This window comes from Panulirus ornatus, chromosome 46 (assembly GCF_036320965.1).
Source record: "Panulirus ornatus isolate Po-2019 chromosome 46, ASM3632096v1, whole genome shotgun sequence".
NCBI lineage: Eukaryota > Metazoa > Arthropoda > Malacostraca > Decapoda > Palinuridae > Panulirus > Panulirus ornatus.
Genome location: NC_092269.1, coordinates 12,272,380 through 12,293,395, shown reverse-complemented (window position 1 = coordinate 12,293,395; position 21,016 = coordinate 12,272,380). Strand labels below are relative to the sequence as shown.

The 21,016-nt window shown below is 39.6% G+C and overlaps 1 protein-coding gene across 1 annotated transcript in view; it reads right to left on the bottom strand.

Moving 5' to 3' along the window:
• Window positions 1-21,016, bottom strand: part of mIF2 (mitochondrial translation initiation factor 2) — a 266,646-nt gene that overhangs the window by 229,381 nt on the left and 16,249 nt on the right. The window contains exons 2-3 of the mRNA XM_071688841.1: window positions 12,340-12,441; window positions 5,948-6,062 (exon numbers count right to left, since the gene is read on the bottom strand). Of these exons, the coding sequence (XP_071544942.1) occupies window positions 5,948-5,955 (8 nt within the window). The 5' untranslated portion in view covers window positions 5,956-6,062; window positions 12,340-12,441. The remainder of the gene's footprint in view (window positions 1-5,947; window positions 6,063-12,339; window positions 12,442-21,016) is intronic.

The following is a 21,016-nucleotide window of genomic DNA, read 5'->3' as shown; positions in this document are numbered from 1 at the left end:
TCTTAAAGATGATGTATTTCAACTGATTACAACCACTTTATGGTTGAGTCTTAACTCTCAATCTTAACACTCTGACACAAGAACCTATGGAAAGACTGGAATGATCTGGTGTCATAATTTGGAAATACTGATGATGACATAGCAACAATGACAATGCAACTCTATGCATTTGGTAAGAGCTGCCATATAACATCCTTAGAGGTGATACGTTAGGTAGTGATGTTATCAGGTCTTATTTCTAGTATGTTACACAATCCTATGCCATAAACAGACTTGTGTTTACACTGGATGAATATCTATCTATCTGTATCTCTGATGCCCCTTTCCTTTAGGAACTCCCTCAGGGGGTGGCTACGGCAAAGTCTCCATAACTATTGAACTCCAATGCTGCTTCCTACCCTTTAGTGCCTTACCCTTAACAGGCCACTGGCAGAGGGCAACTCTAACAAACTGTTTTCAAAGACTCTAACCTAATGTTCCTAACAAATACTACTTTATGCGTCTATCTAATATTCTTGCTTAATATTACAAAATACTACTTCTACCTAATGCTCCAAGCTAATGCTCCTACCCACTACTTCCTAATTTACAGATCTCCTAAGCAAAAAGGTGATGATAAGATGTTATATCATGAAATCAAAACTAAAGTAAATAGTAAAGAGGTTATAATAGCAGGAGACTTCAACAGTCTAAACATAAACTGAAATGTGTTAACAGGTGACCAAGAAGGAACAAGACCAGCAGAACTGATAGAAGATGCTTTTCTAAAAGTTAATAAAAAATCCAGCTAGAGGTAAAAACATTCTTAATCTTGTCCTCACCAGTGACACAAAATCAACTCTTGCAAAGTATGCAAAAGTTTGTCAAGCAGTGATCACAGTTTGATTAGATTAGAGATAAATTTAGATTATGAAACAAATGTCAACAAACTCTTGATTCCAGATCACAGGCGAGCAAATTTTGAATATATTAGACATGAAATTCGCAGTACCAATTGGACAAAACTTCTTGATGTTTACATTGCAGAGGAAATGTGGAATAATTGTAAAAGCACACTATTTAAGACTGAAAATAAACAAATTCCACGAATCACAAAGAGAACTTGCAATATTTCAAAACCATCATGGATGAATAGAACAGAAGGACTAATTCACCAAAAGAAGAAAACATATAAGAAATTCAAATCAATGGGAACCGATGAAAATCACCTGGAATTAATCAAAATCCAAAGAGAGTGTAAGGTCATAAGACAGACTAAATGCAAGGAGGGAAAAAGAATTTCCTTGAAAGTTGAGAATAATCCTAAGGAACACTTTAAATATACAGACAAAGGAAGGCAGTAAAAGAAGGAACTGGACCATTATGAAATGAACACAACACACTAATTACTGACAACAAGGAAATGGATACCATATCAAATCTTTTAACCCTGTATTCACAACTGAAAAAACATCTCAAATAGCGCAACCAATGACAATGTTTCAAGGATCTGATGAAGAAGAATTGAAGGTGAGAGAAATAAAGAGCTCTGAAGTACTTAAATACCTTGACCAATTATCACTTAACAAATCCAACAGCCTAGATAACTTAGCTCCAAAATATTTAAAGGAGGCCAGGAGACAGTTGATATACCTCATAACAAAAATATTCTACAAATCTCTTTTGGATGGTCAGGTGCCAACTGACTGGAAACTGGCAAATGTTACTCCTATATATGAAAAAGGAAACAAAAAGTGTGCCTTGAACCAACGCCCAAGTAGTCTTACATCAGTGTTAAGTAAAACAATGGAAAAAATAATATGAGATAAAACTGTCACGTTTCTAGAACAAAATTATATCTGACAATCAACATGGTTTCCGCAACAGAAGATCCTGCCTCATGAATTTGCTGGATTTTTTAATGTTATTCATTAGAAATGGGGCAAAAAATTACTGTTTGATGTAGTATATTTAGATTTCCAAAAGGCTTTCAATAAAGTACCTCACAAGAGACTTTTACATAAATTTAAAGCATATGAAATTGGTGAATAACTCTATACATGGATCAGAGACTACCTAACCAGAAGAAAGCAGAGTGTAGTATTAAATGGCAAACCCTAAGATTGGCTAAATGTAACAAGTGGTGTGCCCAATTCTTTTCATAATATACATTAATGACCTAGAACTCCATCTCATATCTAAGATCTCCAAATTTTCTGATGATATTAAACTTGGAGGTAGAGCTGTAAACAGGTAGGACTGCAAAATGATTCAAATTGATCTTAACTAACTAGCACAGTGGTCAGACAGATGGTAAATGAAGTTTAATGTAGACAAGTGTAAAGTTATGCACTTCGGAGGCAAGGATATACGTTATGACTACAAACCATTTGGAAACTCTTTAACTAAAGTAAATGAAGAAAAGGACCTTGGGGGTGTCATTCGTAACAATCTGAAGTACACTAAACAGTGTCAAGCAGCAAGAAAAAAGGGCAACCAAATGTTAGGTTTCATAGCCATGAACATAGATTACAAGACACCAGAAATAATTCTCACACTTTATAATTCTTTAGTAAGATCACACCTTGAACATGCAATCCAGTTTTGGTCCCAAAACTATAAAAAAGATGAGAAAAAATTAGAGCAAGTACAAAGACATGCAATAAAACTGATCCCATCCCTTAGATATCTGGCATACAAAGATAGGCTAAAACGATTGGATCTCTTTTCCCTTAAAAAATGTAGACCGCAGCACCTTAATCCAAGTGATCAAAATTCTGAACAAGTTCGATAAAGTAAATTACGAACATCTTTTTGAAATACAAGAAAATACAGTTACCAAGACAAATGGAATAAAACTCAAAGCTAAAAGATGTAGTACAGACATGGGGAAAAAGCTTCTTTTCCTATAGGTGTATTGACCACTGGAATAAGTTACCATTAGACGTAGTGAATGCTAAGACTATAAATACCTTCAAAAGTTGTTTTGACAAATACTTATATATTCAAGTTACTCTGAGCAAAACACCAGAAATAAATTGTATAAACGACAGTGGTAACGAGGATACCAGAAGGCTAATAAGCAGCAGTAGGGAATCGGTGATAGCTAAAAAATTGCAGAGTGGAATTACATTTTCTTGTCAGGTTGAAATCCTATTTTTTACCAGACAACCCAGTCGTGGGCCAATTAGACCTCCTGTTCTGTCTTTCTCATGTAAACTCATGTAAAGCTCATGCCTAAAGTTCCTAACTACTGCTTCTATCTATTGCTCTTACCATTCTTTCAAAAGGCAGGACTAGTACAAAGTGCTCACTGCAGGTAAATCTAAAGCTGTGAAGAATTAGTTGTGTGAGTTAAGTGATGTCAAGTGTCATTTAAGACAAGGAGAGATTAAATGTTTGAGAATATGAGCAGTGAGTGAGGCAGAAAGAAAAGATAGCTACCCGGGTCAAAGAAGAGCAACTTGACAACTGCTGAAATGCTGGCTCACTACACAGCCACCAATAACCAGGTGGGTAGCACCAGTAATATACCTCCCTGGTTGGTGGCTGCCTAACAACTACTACCAGATCTCACTGAATCATAATTCAAATATACAATAGTTCCATCAGTTCTTAAATGTATCCTGATGGTTAACTTTTCTTTTTGTATACCTGGAAGTATATATGTTGTATGATTGAATGTTTATGTGAACTGTTCAGTTGTAAAGGCCTCACACTACCAAATAACCCAAAGCTGTAGTTTTCTATAGGGATAAGAGGAATTACCTTAACATCTTATAGCCGTAGAGTACCATTTTTCTGAACTTATTGGCTAGTTGTGTTGAGAACATGGAATATTAAGCTGAGGATTAATACTTTTGTAAGACCCCTTAAAACTCTTTCCAGGTGTAGTGCTATGACAGTTATTGCCAGAAGTGAGATAGATTCATAGAAAGGATCTGGTTTACTCATCAGGTAAGTATCTTTATAGTGAGTACCAGAATTCAGTTTACTACACCTTTACATGGTCAAACACACTGAATTCTGTGTACTCATGGTCAAACACACTGAATTCTGTATACTCTGTTGAGGAAGTCTGGACTGTGGAACAAACAAGAGAGACTGTTATCTGCTAGAAAGTGTTGTCATGATGACATCACCATACCCCCAATATTTACCTCCTTGTATAAAACACACATGATTATTTTGGATCTACAATAACAATGTTAGGGATAAGCAATGGACCAACTCATAGTTAAAGGAATATAGTAGGAGGATTATAGATTTCAGAAGAAACATGAAAACACTGTTTCTAGGCCCAGAAGAAGAGGTATTCAAGTGACAAACACAACTAGATTGACTGAGTTTAATTTTTCCACAAGTTGGGAATGGCAACTGCCTGTTTTACTTAAAATATCATAAATGAAAGAGTTACATTCTGTGAGCAAAACATGAGTTATAAGTTTCAAGAAGAGCTGGAGAAGAGTATGAAGACAGGTAATCAAAATCAATCATCAAAAACATGAGGGAGTAATGTCAAAACACACTGCATTGGTGGTAGAGGCACAATAGATGAATTTTCAAATTATGGGTACTTCTCATAAACATGTCTACTGTAGTTTGGTTTGATTTCATTCTTAAATTAGGAACAGCAAATCAAATAGTACTGGTAATATGGAAAAGTTTCAAGGGGAAGAATTGAAGATTATGTAAGGCACTAAAATGGCATGGTAACTGGGTCTTACAGATATACCCCAGATCCTGTCAATTTTATGAACTCCCATATAATGTTGATAGTAGCAACACTTTGCATGCAGATGTACCCATCTGAAACAATTAAACTATCTTTTTTTCTTTGTGTGTGTGTATTTATTCCAACTCCTCATAGATTTCCTAATTCTTTTTTTGTGGGAATTTTATTCTGTGGCAAATGTCTGATGCTTGCGGACTCCAAATAACTGATGAGGACCATATGGTATGACACAGTGGGGGACTACAGTGAGCAGACAGAGTGAATGGAGGATGAAGAGGATCTAGTCAAACAGAACCCACTATGAGGAATCCATTCAAGACATGTGGTGCCTGCGAGCATCCAAGGAGGGAGGCAACCATTATACACTAAAAACTAAGTTGTAAATAAGTTACACTTTAGATACATGAGACGTCTTTCTGATGCCCCTCCTCACTGCTTCTGTCCTAATTAATGTATAATGCTCAGGTGTAGAACCCTCATAAGATTTTCCCCTCCTGGTGGCAATGTAATGAAGTGATTGGGGAGAAGAGGTTCTGGTTACCAATGATATTACCCCACGACTTGGTGCCTCACCACCGCCATCTCCTCACTGCACTACGTTGTAATAAGAAAGTTTGTTACACATGCTGCAGGTCACAACTACTGAAAGGTAGTTAGTGACATAAAATTCATAAAAAGGGCAGGGGGTTTGAGGTTTCTATCCCTAGAGACCTTAAAAAATCTCTCAAATTTCATAGAACAGAATGACCATTGTGAGTAAATCTGTAGTGGTATAATGTTAAATGAGATTTCTGTATATCAAATAAAGACATGGAATACACTATGGGCAATACTCTGAATAATAATCTATTCTTTACTTTCTTTGTCTTCAAACATGGGTACCAATGATAATTAGACTCTTCACAAACAAAAATAAGACTATCAAAACAGTGAAAATCCACTGATACCTAAAACTGGAGAAAAACATTTGATAACTAAAGTCATGGACAACTACAGTATTAATTTACAAGCATGACATTAAATATTCTAAAAATGCAAAGCAGATGTTAAATCAAAAGTTCTAGTTTATGCAAACTGTTTCTGCAAGAAATGTAATCATCTTTGAAATTACAGGATATCATTTGCCATTACCAATCCAATAAAAGCTTATTCCTAAATTTTTCTTAATGGAGCAAGCAAAAGACTGCATTTGCTGAATACATTCAAATCAGTTGCTGTCTGTTAATTACGTACCTTAACATAGTGATTTTTTTTCTGTGAAAGAGGTTCACATTAATTCAGTGCCTCCTGATCGTCAATCTTGTTTCTCTCGTCTTTGGATCTTTCGAGAAACAGTTCTTGACCTTTACTGAAAGGTATGAATATCTAGATCAGAATAACTGCCAAAGACCCTAAAGCTGGCTAACTTACTCAGCTTAACAGATGAAGCATGAGCATATTTGGATTAAGAGTACTTGTAGTGAATAGTTTCAATAATTGTCCCTCTAAATCTTAAAAATTTTCAAGCAGCAGAGCATCTAATACATCTGTAATATTTGGTCATTTGATTAAGACATCCTCAGATAATGAATGATACTAAAGCACAATTCCAAACGGCAACCTAAAGGACCTAAGTACTACTTTCCCCAAAACTAGGTAGGTGTTCCACTGAACACCTGTGTTGCCCCCAGTGTAGCATAGTGACTTGGAGTGAATTAAGAATGGGTGGAAATACTCTCTGAAAAATACCATAAAACATCTACATTACTTTCCATGGCCAAAGGTGGAATATTCTTCAAGTTCTAAGCTAGGTTGGGTTCCAGGTTAAACCTTTTATAAGGGGCATAACTCATAAAGATTTAAACTACAGTCATGGGTCTTATGCCATGCAATTCTTTAAATGCTGAGAAAGTACTGCATGAAGTAAAAACTTTATGTTTGACTTGACCCTTACAGGTCATGTCAAATCTTCATGCTATGGAGCAGGGTAACCCCTAGGTTACAATATCTTATAAGGGGCAAAATCTTAACCAGAGGCATAGGTCTTATGCCAATCAATTTATTAAATGATGGGAAACAACTGTGTACAGAAGTCCCTTGCCAACACCTGTGGTTATGTCCTTGGAAGACTGTGGTTTTCAAAACCATGATTAGCAAGGTACAGGGTATATGGAAAACTACAATACACTTATTCTATACATAGAAAAAAAGTGCAAAACTGTAAGGTAATAATTTGATGGCAGTTTGTTACCTTTGTTGCCATACCTCTGTACTCCTATATAGCAGCCAGCCAGCCACACTGCATAAAAGTCTATCTCAACATTCACACTAGCAACACTGCCAGGTTATGACAATCTTCCTACATCTCTCTAGGGATGGTGATCTCCTTGGTTAAAAACAGCCTACAGCCACAAGACATATGCCCAATGCATGGATGAAATTTTGGTGGTGCCATGGAAAACTATGGATACCCAAAAGGTCAATGCTGTTGTTGGTACAGTGGTATTCATTATTCTAAGAATGTATGCTAAAAAACTTCATAGGCAAGGATCCTTTATAAAGTGCAATGTTTGATACATTTGACCTGAACCTTACAAGCCATGTCAGACACATCTGCACTAAGCCTAGGTCTAACTCCTAATAATGGACAGATGGAAAAACAGAGGAAAATTACATAAAAAGACAAAGCAGTCATTTAGAACCTGCCTTGGCATGGCATGCAGAAGATCCACAGTGAATATAAATAAAAAAAACTCCATACCACTTTAACACTTAAAAAAGTGGAAGTATCGATATAATGAATCACTTTAAGTATGTTACACAGACCTCAATTCACAGCAGTTTAGGATAACTGCTAATATTTTGGTGTCTGGTGTCTTGAACAAAGATTATTTTTCCCTTTTGTGAGACATCTTCCAACTATTGACATTATTCTAATTTTGATGCTGTTAATGGTAAGGGATCATTCTTAACTTTCAAAAGGACAATTAGATAGTGATCCCTTGCTTCCCAAAGTATTGCAAAACAAGTATACAAACTTAAAATAATGTATCTATTCATTAATCATACTTGATTACTTTTCCCACATCTGTGAGGTAGAGCCAGGAAACAGAGATGCAGAATGATCCATCCACTCATATACACATATATATACATAAATGCCCATACATGTACATATGCATATCAACATATACATATTTACATACATATACAAAGATATACACAGACATACATGTAAACACTTGTACATATTCATACATGCTTTCGCTCATCCATTCGTGGCGTTACCCCACCCCACAGGAAACAGCATCGCTACCCCCTGCTTCAGCAAGATAGCGTAAAGAAAACAGACAAAAAATGACACATTCATTCATACTCAGTCTCTAACTGTCATGTGTAATGCACCGAAACCACAGCTCCCCATCCACATCCAGGTTCCACAGACCTTTACATGGTTTACCCCAGACGTTTCACATGCCCTGGTTGAGTCCATTGACAGCATGTCGACCGTGGTGTACCACATTGTTCCAATTCACTCTATTCCTTGCACGCCTCTCACCCTCCTGTATGTTCAGGCCCCAATTGCTCAAAATCTTTTTCACTCCATCCTTCCACCCCTAATCCGGTCTCCCACCCCTCCCCACTCCCTCTACTCCTGACATACACATCCTCCCCGTCAACCCCTCCCTACTCACTCCCTCCACACATCCAAAACATCCAAACACACCCCCCTCCTCTCCCCTAACCACACTATCCTCCTACCACACACCTCTCCCAACCCCTAACCACTCACTTGATCAAACCTCACACCACAAATTGTGTCCAAACACTCACTTCCAACACATTCACCCTTCTCCACACAACCCCATCTACAGCCCATCCCTTGCTATCACACAACATGATGTTATCTATTCATTTCTTTTATCATACTTTGTTGCTGTCTCCTGCGTTAGTTAGGTAGTGCAAGAAAACAAACTAAAGAATGGCCCAACCCACCCACATACACGCCCGCACACGTACATATACATACATATACATCTCAATGTATACATACATATACATACACAGACATATACATATAAACACGTGCATATTCATACTTGCTGCCTTTAAACATTCCCGCTGCCACCCTGCCACACATGAAATGGCACCTCCCCACACGCGCGAAAGAGGTAGCACTAGGAAAAGACAACAAAGGCCACATTCGTTCACACTCAGTCTCTAGCTGTCATGTGAAATGCACCGAAACCACGGCTCCCTTTCCACATCTAGGCCCCACAAAACTTTCCATGGTTTACCCCAGATGCTTCACATTCCCTGGTTCAATCCATTGACAGCATGTTGACCCCAGTGTACCACATTGTTCCAATTCATTCTATTCCTTGTACGCCTTTCACCCTCCTGTATGTTCAGGCCCCAATCATTCAAAATCTTTTTCTCTCCATCCTTCCACCTCCAATTTGGTCACCCACTTCTCGTTCCCTCCACCTCTGATACATATATCCTCTTTGGCAATCATTCCTTACTCATTGTCTCCATATGGCCAAACCATTTCAATACACCCTCTTCTGCTCTCTCAACCACCCTCTTTTTATTGCCACACATCTCTCTTACCCTTTCATTACTTACTCGATCAAACCACATATTGTCATCAAACTAATTTCCAACACATCCACCCTCCTCCGCACAACCCTATCTATAGCCCATGCCCCGCAACCATATAACATTGTTGGAACCAATATTTCTTCAAACACCCATTTTTGCTCTCCGAGATAACGTTCTTGCCTTCCACACATTCTTCAATGCTCCCAGAACCTTCGCTCCCTCCCCCACTCTGTGACTCACTTCCGCATCCATGATTCCACCTGCTGCTAAATCCATTTCCAGATATCTAAAACACTTCACTTCCCCTAGTTTTTCTCCATTCAAACTTACCTCCCAATTTACTTGTCCCTCAACCCTACTGAAGCTAATAACCTTGCTCTTATTCATATTTACTCTCAGCTTTCTTTTTTCACACGCTTTACCAAATTCAGTCACCAGCTTCCACGATTTTTCATCCGAATCAGCCACCAGTGCTGTATCATCAGCGAACAACAACTAACTCATTTCCCAAGCCCTCTCATTCACAACAGACTGCATACATGCCTCTCTCTCCAAAACTCTTGAATTCACTTCCCTAACAATCCCATCCATAAAAAACAACCACAATCACGCAGCCCTGCCGCAAATCAACATTCACTGAAAACCAATCACTTTCCTCTCTTCCTACTCGTACACATGCCTTACATCCTCAATTAAAATTTTTCACTGCTTCTAACAATTTACCTCCCACACCATATACTCTTAACACCTTCCGCAGAGCATCTGTATCAACGCTATCATATATCAACTCCATCATATGCCTTCTCCAGATCCATAAATGCTACATACAAATCCATTTGCTTTTCTAAGTATTTCTCACATACATTCTTCAAAGCAAACACCTGATCCACACATCCTCTACCACTTCTGAAACCACACTGCTCCTCCCCAATCTGATGCTCTGTACATGCCTTCACCCTCTCAATCAATACCCTCCCATATAATTTCCCAGGAATACTCAACAAACTTATACCTCTGTAATTTGAATACTCACCTTTATCCCCTTTGCCTCTGTACAATGGCACTATGCATGCATTCCGCCAATCCTCAGCCACTTCACCATGGACCATACATGCATTGATATCCTCACCAACCAGCCAACAACATAGTCACCCCTTTTTTTAATAAATTCCACCGCAATACCATCCAAACCCGATGCCTTGCTGGCTTTCATCTTCCGCAAAGCTTTCACTGCCTCTTCTCTGTTTACCATATCATTCTCCCTAACCCTCTCCCTTCACACAACACCTTGACCAAAACACCCTATATCTGCCACTCTATCATCAAACACATTCAACAAACTTTCAAAATACTCATTCCATCTCCTTCTCACTTCACCACTACTTGTTATTACCTCTCCATTAGCCCCCTTCACCGATGTTCCCATTTGTTCTCTTGTCTTACGCACTTTACTTCCCTCCTTCCAAAACATCTTTTTATTCTATCTAAAATTCCACAATATTCTCTCACCCCAACTCTCATTTGCCCTCTTTTTCACCTCTTGATCCTTTCTCTTGACCTCTTGCCTCTTTCTTTTATACATCTCCCACTCATTTGCACTATTTCCCTGCAAAAATCATCCAAATGCCTCTCTCTTCTCTTTCACTAACAATCTTATTTCTTCATCCCATCACTCACTACCCTTTCTAATCTGCCGACCACCCACCTTTCTCATACCACAAGCATCTTTTGCACTAGCCATCACAGCTTCCATAAATACATCCCATTCCTCCCCAACTCCCCTTACGTCATTTGTTCTCACCTTTTTCCATTCAGCACTCAATCTCTCCTTGTACTTCCTCACACAAGTCTCCTTTCCCAGCTCACTTACTCTCACCACTTTCTTCAACCCAAGATTCTCTCTTCTGAAAACCTCTACAAATCTTCACCTTTGCCTCCACCAGATAATGATCAGACATCCTCCAGTTGACCCTCTCAGCACATTAACATCCAAAAGTCTCTCCTTCACGTGCCTATCAATTGACACATAATCCAACAATGCTCTCTGGCCATCTCTCCTACCTACATACGTATACTTATATTTCTTTTCAAACCAGGTATTCCCAATCACCAGTCCTTTTTCAGCACACAAATCTACAAGCTTTTCACCATTTCCATTTACAAAATTGAATGCCCCATGTATGCCAATTATTCTCTCAACTGCCACATTACTCAGCTTTGTATTCAAATCATCCATCACTGTAACCCAGTCTCGTGCATCAAAGCTGCTAACACACTCACTCATCTGCTCCCAAAACATTTGCCTCTCATGATCTTTCTTCTCATGACCAGGTGCATAAGCACCAATAATCATCCATCTCTCTCCATCTACTTTCAGTTTTATCCACACAAACAAATCTAGAGTTTACTTTTTTACACTCTATCACATACTTCCTCAATGTCTGCTTCAGGAGTAGTGCTACTCCTTCCTTTGCTCTTGTCCTCTCACCAACCTCTGACTTTACTCCCAAGACATTCCCAAATCACTCTTCTCCTTTACCCTTGAGCTTTGTTTCACTCAGTCGAAACATCCCGGTTCCTTTCCTCAAATATACTAACTATCTCTCCTTTTTTCTCATCTTGGTTGCATCCACACATATTTAGACACCCCAATCTCAGCCTTCGAGGAGGATGAACACTCCCCGCATGACTCCTTCTTCTGTTTCTCCTTTTAGAAAGTTAAAATACAAGGAGGGGATTGTTTCTAGCCCCACACTCCCCTCCCCTTTAGTCGCCTTCTACGACACGCAGGGAATATGTACATTTTACAAACAAGGTATCAAGATCAAAATATCTGCAGAATTTCTACTGTGTGATGGGAGTGTCGCATGGTAGCTGGCTGCTTCTAGTCCAACTCTGAGGGACCCACTGTGGTGGTGGTGAGAATACACACAAAGCAATTCATTAGTGAAATCACTACATCACCTAGGCCTCGTAACCTGGGCTCTGCCTTCATCATTCTTTCTTAAAAGTGATCTTGATATTAACTTTTGTAAACTAACCTTTTGCTGTTTTTCTTCTTAGACATGAAGGAATACCACAATCACATGGCACTGTTTAGGCAAACATGAAGGCAGCTTTTGTGCAGGGTAGCTGGCTGGCTGCTGTGTGGGATCACAAAGACAAAACATGTGACATGGGGTGAGACATACTGCCATTACATCACTGATTTATTACTTTACAGTTTTGTATATAATCTTTTGTATTATCATAGAATAAGTATGTCTTTAATCATAAAATGCTTATTCATAAACTTGAAGTATTCATTCAAGGACTTAAGGTATGTGTCTCAAGGGTAACTCCCCCAGCCCATTATTTCCCTTAGGCTGTATACCTTGCCAACTGTGGTACTCGCAGATGCAGGGTCTCCCAAGAGTGTACCCCCTTAATGGAAAGATACTGCTGTATTTCTGACCAGTCAATCAATGTGTCCTTAACAATCCTCATCTTATGGAAGGGAACAGTTTAAACAACGAATTTTATTAACTCTATGACAGCACTGGTATGTACTTACACATCCCCATCCGAGAAGTTGAGGTAGTATGGTTCCTCTTGCAATGCTATAACCCAAACTCTCTTAAGGCATTTTCCTGAGTAATTTATCATGAACCCGAAATTACTGAAGAATCTGGATTGCAGCAAAAGCAGGCACATAGAAACCATACTAACTTGACACTTTATATGGGGGATGCATAAGCAACAAAAAAAATGCCTTCTCAGAATGAATAAAAGCCTCTGATTGTATTGTTCTCTTCTATGAACCCATGACTGTTAACCCTAAATGTCTCCTACCATCATTTCATGATCTTATAAGGGATAGTTCTCACTGTCATATGATATTTCAACCTTTCCTTTTATCCAAATATCCAGATGATTTATTGTACCATTAATAACCTGTGGAGGTCTCTTCCATTACCAGGAAGGTGCAGAGAAAAATTCTGCTCCCCTCAATGCCTCTACAGCAACCATTACTGGTGTAAGGCTCTCAACCTCCCAGGTGTGTGTGTCAACAAGGTGACCCTGCAGAAAATACATACACTGTTGGATGACTTAAATGATGTGGAGGAGCATGTATTGGTTGGTTAGTGGGATTTCATAAAATGAAGGAGGCCTACCAAGACCAGGAGTTAACATAAGAGGAGGAGTTATGGAAACTGAGAAATCAGTTCAAGGGTCAAGAAGGGTGTCATGGGATATGAGACAAACTTAAGGATCTGAGAGACATAGTTACCCAGGGTGTGTGTGTGTGTGTGTGTGTAACGGGAAGAGAGTTTTACACTTGCGTTGCCCCCGTCAAGTAACCCTGTTTATATAAGTACCATATATTTACACCTATGTGTAATTGACTGGATGGGATTCAGGAGGAACATATTAAGAGAAAGGTGAATTTATCAAAAAAGCAAATAAAGTCTGACAGACTTGTACTAGATGTGCTGGAGGCTGTTCAGTTACAAGAAAGGATTAAACACACAGAATCTACTGTCAACAGAGGGTAGAGAGGTGCAGAAGCAATTCTGACAATTGTTCAGTTAGCGAAAAGGACTAAAACACATACAGAATCTACCATCAATAGTGTGTGTGTGTGTGTGTGTGTGTGTGTGTGTGTGTGTGTGTGTGTGTGTGTGTGTGTGTAGCTGTTCATTCAGAGGAAAGGGCAGAAACACGTACTGATACGAAGTCTCTTAACAAGTGTGAGCAAGGAGGTGTAGAAGTAGCAATTTTGGCAGCAGTTTAACAGACACAGAGCTTACAGATTGATGTAATGGAACATAAACATAAGTTCTATAGAAAAAACCGAAGAAAAAAAATATGCACAGTTAGAGGTGGACAAATCAAGGTCTATGGCCTAGTTGGTGAAAGGTTCAGAAAAGTGCACACCATAAAGGACCACTACTTGTTAACTAAAGGGGAGATTTAGAGACATAGAGGTTGATCATTCGGCACTGATGGATCTGGCTGTGAAGTTTGATATCAAAATTAAAAAGATAAGTAAAGCAGGATGTTGATAAGACATAAATTACTGATTAATCTTGGCTGAAAGATCATACACAAGATATGGCAGATAGGGGGAAGAAAAGAAAGCTTACTAAAAGATTACTGGAGGTTATAGAATTGTCAGATGATATTTTAGAGATAAAAGAAGGAAGAAGAATTGGTGATTACAATTGAGATATAAAGAGATTATGTCTGACTGGGGGTCCTCTATCTAGGAAGTACTTAAAAATGCTAAGAAACTTAAAGACAAGTTGGAATTTAGTGAGGTATTCATCAAATGTGATAAAGCAAAGGAAGAGTAGGAGAGAAGCAGAGAATACAGCTAGAAGACAAAAAACGAGATGTCAAATGAGGCAAGAAGATGGAGCAGCCCTACCAGTCCTACGAAGGAGGCGGGAGTATTCGGAGATGATAATGTCAGATTGAAAGTAATGTATTCAAATGGTATCCCTGGGGATAGGGGAGAAAGAATATTTCCCACGCATTCCTCACGAGTCGTAGAAGGCGACTAAAGGGGACGGGAGTGGGGGGCGAGAAACCCTCCCCTCCTTGCATTTTGACTTTCTAAAAGGGGAAACAGAAGAAGGAGTCACGTGGGGAGTGCTCATCCTCCTCGAAGGCTCAGATTGGGGTGTCTAAATGTGTGTGGATGTAACCAAGATGAGAAAAAAGGAGAGATAGCTAGTATGTTTGAGGAAAGGAACCTGGATGTTTTGGCTCTGAGTGAAACGAAGCTCAAGGGTAAAGGGGAAGAGTGGTTTGGGAATGTCTTGGGAGTAAAGTCAGGGGTTAGTGAGAGGACAAGAGCAAGGGAAGGAGTAGCAATACTCCTAAAACAGAAGTGGTGGGAGTATGTGATAGAGTGTAAGAAAGTAAACTCTAGATTGATATGGGTAAAACTGAAAGTAGATGGAGAGAGATGGGTGATTAATGGTGCATGTGCACCTGGGCATGATAAGAAAGATCATGAGAGGCAAGTGTTTTGGGAGCAGATGAATGAGTGTGTTAGTAGTTTTGATGCACATGACCGCGTTATAGTGATGGGTGATTTGAATGCAAAGGTGAGTAATGTGGCAGTTGAGGGAATAATTGGTATACATGGGGTGTTCAGTGTTGTAAATGGAAATGGGGAAGAGCTTGTAGATTTATGTGCTGAAAAAGGACTGGTGATTGGGAATACCTGGTTTAGAAATAGAGATATACATAAGTATATGTATGTAAGTAGGAGAGATGGCCAGAGAGCGTTATTGGACTACGAGTTAATTGACAGGCGCGCGAAAGAAAGACTTTTGGATGTTAATGTGCTGAGAGGTGCAACTGGAGGGATGTCTGATCATTATCTTGTAGAGGCGAAGGTGAAGATTTGTAGAGGTTTTCAGAAAAGAAGAGAGAATGTTGGGGTGAAGAGAGTGGTTAGAGTAAGTGAGCTTGGGAAGGAGACGTGTGAGGAAATACCAAGAGAGACTGAGTACAGAATGGAAAAAGGTGTAAACAAAGGAGGTAAGGGGAGTGGGGGAGGAATGGGATGTATTTAGGGGAGCAGTGATGGCTTACTCAAAAGATGCTTGTGGCATGAGAAGCGTGGGAGGTGGACAGCTTAGAAAGGGTAGCGAGTGGTGGGATGAAGAAGTAAGATTATTAGTGAAAGAGAAGAGAGAGGCATTTGGACGATTTCTGCAGGGAAATAATGCAAATGAAAGGGAGATGTATAAAAGAAAGAGGCAGGAGGTCAAGAAAAAGGTGCAAGAGGTGAAAAAGAGGGCAAATGAGAGTTGGGGTGAGAGAGTATCATTAAATTTTAGGGAGAATAAAAAGATGTTTTGGAAGGAGGTAAATAAAGTGCGGAAGACAAGGGAACAAATGGGAACTTCAGTGAAGGGGGCTAATGGGGAGGTGATAACAAGTAGTGGTGATGTGAGAAGGAGATGGAGTGAGTATTTTGAAGGTTTGCTAAATGTGTTTGATAAGTGGCAGATATAGGGTGTTTTGGTTGAGGTGGTGTGCAAAGTGAGAGGGTTAGGGAAAATGGTTTGGCAAACAGAGAAGAGGTAGTAAAAGCTTTGCAGAAGATGAAAGCTAACAAGCCAGTGGGTTTGGATGGTATTGCAGCGGAATTTATTAAAAAAGGGGGTGACTCTATTGTTGACTGGTTGGTAAGGTCATTTAATGTATGTATGATTCATGGTGAGGTGCATGAAGATTGACGGAATGCTTGCATAGTGCCATTGTACAAAGGCAAAGGGGATAAGAGTGAGTGCTCAAATTACAGAGGTATAAGTTTGTTGAGTATTCCTGGTAAATTATACGGGAGGGTATTGATTGAGAGGGGGAAGGCATGTACAGAGCATCAGATTGGGGAAGAGCAGTGTGGTTTCAGAAGTGGTAGAGGATGTGTGCATCAGGTGTTTGCTTTGAAAATGTATTTAAGAAATACTTAGAAAAGCAAATGGATTTGTATGTAGCATTTATGGATCTGGAGAAGGCATATGATAGAGTTGATAGAGATGCTCTATGGAAGGTATTAAGAATATATGCTGTGGGAGGCAAGTTGTCAGAAGCAGTGAAAAGTTTTTATCGAGGATGTAAGGCGTGTGTACGTCTAGGAAGATAGGAAAGTGATTGGTTCTCAGTGAATGTAGGTTTGCGACAGGGGTGTGTGATGTCTACATGGTTGTTTAATTTGTTTATGGATGGGGTTGTTAGGGAAGTGAATGCGAGAGTTCTAAAAAGAGGGGCAAGTATGCAGTCTGTTGTGGATGAGAGAGCTTGGGAGGTGAGTCAGTTGTTGTTCACTGATGATACAGCGCTGGTGGCTGATTCAGATGAGAAACTGCAGAAGCTGGTGACTGAGTGTGGTAAAGTGTGTGAAAGAAGAAAGTTGAAAGTAAATGTGAATAAGAGCAAGGTTATTAGGTACAGTAGGGTTGAGGGTCAAGTCAACTGGGAGGTAAGTTTGAATGGAGAAAAACTGGAGGAAGTGAAGTGTTTTAGATATCTGGGAGTGGATTTGGCAGCGGATGGAACCATGGAAGCGGAAGTGAATCATAGGGTGGGGGAGGGGGCGAAAATCCTGGGAGCCTTGAAGAATGTGTGGAAGTCAAGAACATTGTCTCGGAAAGCAAAAATGGGTATGTTTGAAGGAATAGTGGTTCCAACAATGTTATATGGTTGCGAGGCGTGGGCTATGGATAGAGCTGTGCGGAGGAGGGTGGATGTGCTGGAAATGAGATGTTAGAGGACAATATGTGGTGTGAGGTGGTTTGATCGAGTAAGTAATGATAGGGTAAGAGAGATGTGTGGTAATAAAAGGAGTGTGGTTGAGAGAGCAGAAGAGGGTGTTTTAAAATGGTTTGGTCACATGGAGAGAATGAGTGAGGAGAGATTGATCAAGAGGATATATGTGTCAGAGGTGGAGGGAACAAGAAGTGGGAGACCAAATTGGAGGTGGAAAGACGGAGTGAAAAAGATTTTGAGTGATTGGGGCCTGAACATGCAGGAGGGTGAAAGGCGTGCAAGGAATAGAGTGAATTGGAACAATGTGGTATACCATGTTGACGTGCTGTCAATGGATTGAACCAGGGCATGTGAAGGGTCTGGGGTAAACCATGGAAAGTTCTGCGGGGCCTGGATGTGGAAAGGGAGCTGTGGTTTCGGTGCATTATTACATGACAGCTAGAGACTGAGTGTGAACGAATGTGGCTTTTGTTGTCTTCCTAGTGATACCTTGTGCACACGAGGGGGGGAGGGGGTTGTTATTTCATGTGTGGTGCGGTGGCGATGGGAATGAATAAAGGCAGACTATGAATTATGTACATGTGTATATATGTATATGTCTGTGTGTGCATATATATGTATAAGTTGAGATGTATGGGTATGTATATTTGCGTGTGTGGACATGTATGTATATACATGTGTATGTGGGTGGGTTGGGCCATTCTTTCATGTTTCCTTGCGCTACTTTGCTAACACGGGAGACAGCGACAAAGCAAAATAAATAAATATAAATAGTACATAACTAGAATTCAAGGACCAAATCAGTGAAAGTGCACCTGATACAGTTGGAATCATGGAAACAAGGCTTACTAAATATATAAGATCTCATCTGTTTTGTCGTGAGAGATACATGGAAGGAAAGAGAAGGCTGGGCCTAGGCTGATGGATTGGGTCATTAGTTGACCAAGCTGCTGGAAGCTGAAGCCCACTAGCTCGCATAGCTCCCACAACCTGGCTGTTTTGGCACAAACTGTAGATACTTGTTCAGAGCATTCGTGAGCTTCTCTGCTGTGTATATCCTGTGTCTCTGAAGGTAGCTGGCAAGGTGATGGAAGAGTCTTGGGCCCTGGAAGTTTAAGGTGTTCTGTTTTGTGCTCATTACACCTTTGGATTTAACAAGGTAGTATTTTACAAAATCGTCCATCCCTGTCATGGCACTAGATGATATTTCCCAGTATAAGCTGAGAACCATACCTTCAAGGATTTCCCAGGAATGGATGATTATATACCTCTCCTCCCTACACTCTAGGGAGTAAAGCCTCAGAGATTTCAATCATGTCCAGTAATCTAATTCCTTTACCCATTAATATGAGCTGTGAAAAATCTCTGAACACTTCCTAATCCTGTAATTTTCTCTGCCTTATAGGGAGATGCTACTATACAACTATATTCAATTTATGAAAGAATTAATACCCTGAATAATACCATCATTGGTTTTTCTTCTGTCTTGAAAGTATGAAAGATCTAGCGTGCCATCCCTCTGCATCAGGTAACCATCGTTTTGTTGTGTATGCCAAAGGTTAGGTTGCTACACATTATTACCTGGAGGTCTTTCACATCACTCAACTGGTTTATGATAGTGTCTGTGTCTGTCTGATGTCCAGAGGAGTTGAAACTATCTCCATTAAAAAAGCATGTTTTTAGGTTAAATATTAATAACTTCAGCAATATCTCTTTGTAGCCCTTCAGCTTCTTCTATTGATGTGATTTTCACACTTATTCTTGTATCACCTGCAAAGAATGATATAAAACTGTGGCTTGCATTCATGTCAGTGTCAGATATAAGAATAAGGAACAGGAGAGGTGCAAGTACAATTCCTTGAGGAATGAGCTTTTCATCATGGATGCTCTAGAAATGACATGATCTACAACTAAGTGTTGTGATCTTTTAGATAAAATGTTGTATAACCGTTTCTGTTTTTCTGGTTATTCCCATTTTTTGCATTTCATTTGCCATGACACCATGATTACATACATCAAATGCTTTTGCAAAGTCTGTGTAAATCTCGTTAGCTTTTTCTTTATTTTACAGAGCTTAAACAATCCTACTGTTGTAGTTAAGCAACTGAGATAGGCAAGATCTTCCTGCTCTGGGTTTTGTAGATTGTTCACTTCCATAAAGTCAGTAAGTGGATGGGTGGTGATACATCTATTGGCATCTTTGTTAACAATGGCAGCAGCACTGCTAGATGCTACTGAACAGCTAATAACTCACAAAAGTGAGTGCAAGTACAAATAAGCAACAGCGTATACTTAAACATTACATGACATTTCAAAATAGGGAGTGACAAAGCAGAAAAGTGCAGTAACACACACCAGGTGTGTAGCCAAGCAATCCTAATAACAGATGAGAGTCAACCCACAACCACATTTGCCACTTAACCTAGCTTTGCTTTATTCCCTTCTATTTTTCTAACAAACTTCTTAAATGAGCCATCTTTGTTGCTGTTACCTTCGTGTTCATCTTGGCTGAAGCTCTTATCTTTTCTGCATTCTTATGTGTACAAAGCACAAATGCTCACAGAAAACAGCACTCAGTACTGATTGGATGTGAACATATGTGTGTACGGCATTCTGATTAGCGAAGTGAGAGTACACAAAGACAGCAGCTTTCAGAGTGTTGTGAGTGTTTGGGTTTGTCACTTTTGACTACTTTTATAGATTTCCATTTTTTTTTCTAGTAAAACTAGAACTCCAAGATGTAAGCAAGAGTGCTATAATGAAGCAAGTTCTAGGAGGTAGCGCTTCCTGGGATATCTGTGTACATAACCAAAAGATGTCATCTGCCTGTAATGCACTCCTGACATTTTTTTATCAGGTTAAAATTAATGCTTGCACAGCTGATAAGTCAGGTCATGTTACAAGATAAGCAAGTGTTACCTGTCTGTTGGCCATTTAGGGCATTCTTGCATTTAAGGCAAGCAATTCTCAGTCTTTCCTATTTGCTCTCATTCTTTTTTCCCCCTTGTTGGAGGCTCCAGTCACTGACAAAAGTCCACATCATAACTAAGCCTTAATTGAAATGTAGAGAAGATTATGGGATTGAAAAAGAAGAAACGAGGGAAAGCATTTAAGAGTTCTGATGGAAGCGTAAAACATATCCTTGTAAATGTACCAGGTCATCGTTATTGGCAAAGACATGAGAAGGTTGAGAGTCCCAAAACTTCATGGTGTAGTAAGAGAAACAGTTATCAAAATGGCCCAGCCTCGAGTTGCCAACGGTCACACAGTAATCATGTGATGCAGCAGCTTGCTGAGTATTGCATGGTCTAGCTAGTGGTGGGGGCACATAAGCAGCCAGCTCTTGGAAGCAAAAACCAAAGTAATACATACAGAAGAGGGAAATAGAACCAACAATGCGGCATACGGCAAGCGGGTCAAGTTTTGAAATTAGCCAGGGAGTTTATAAGT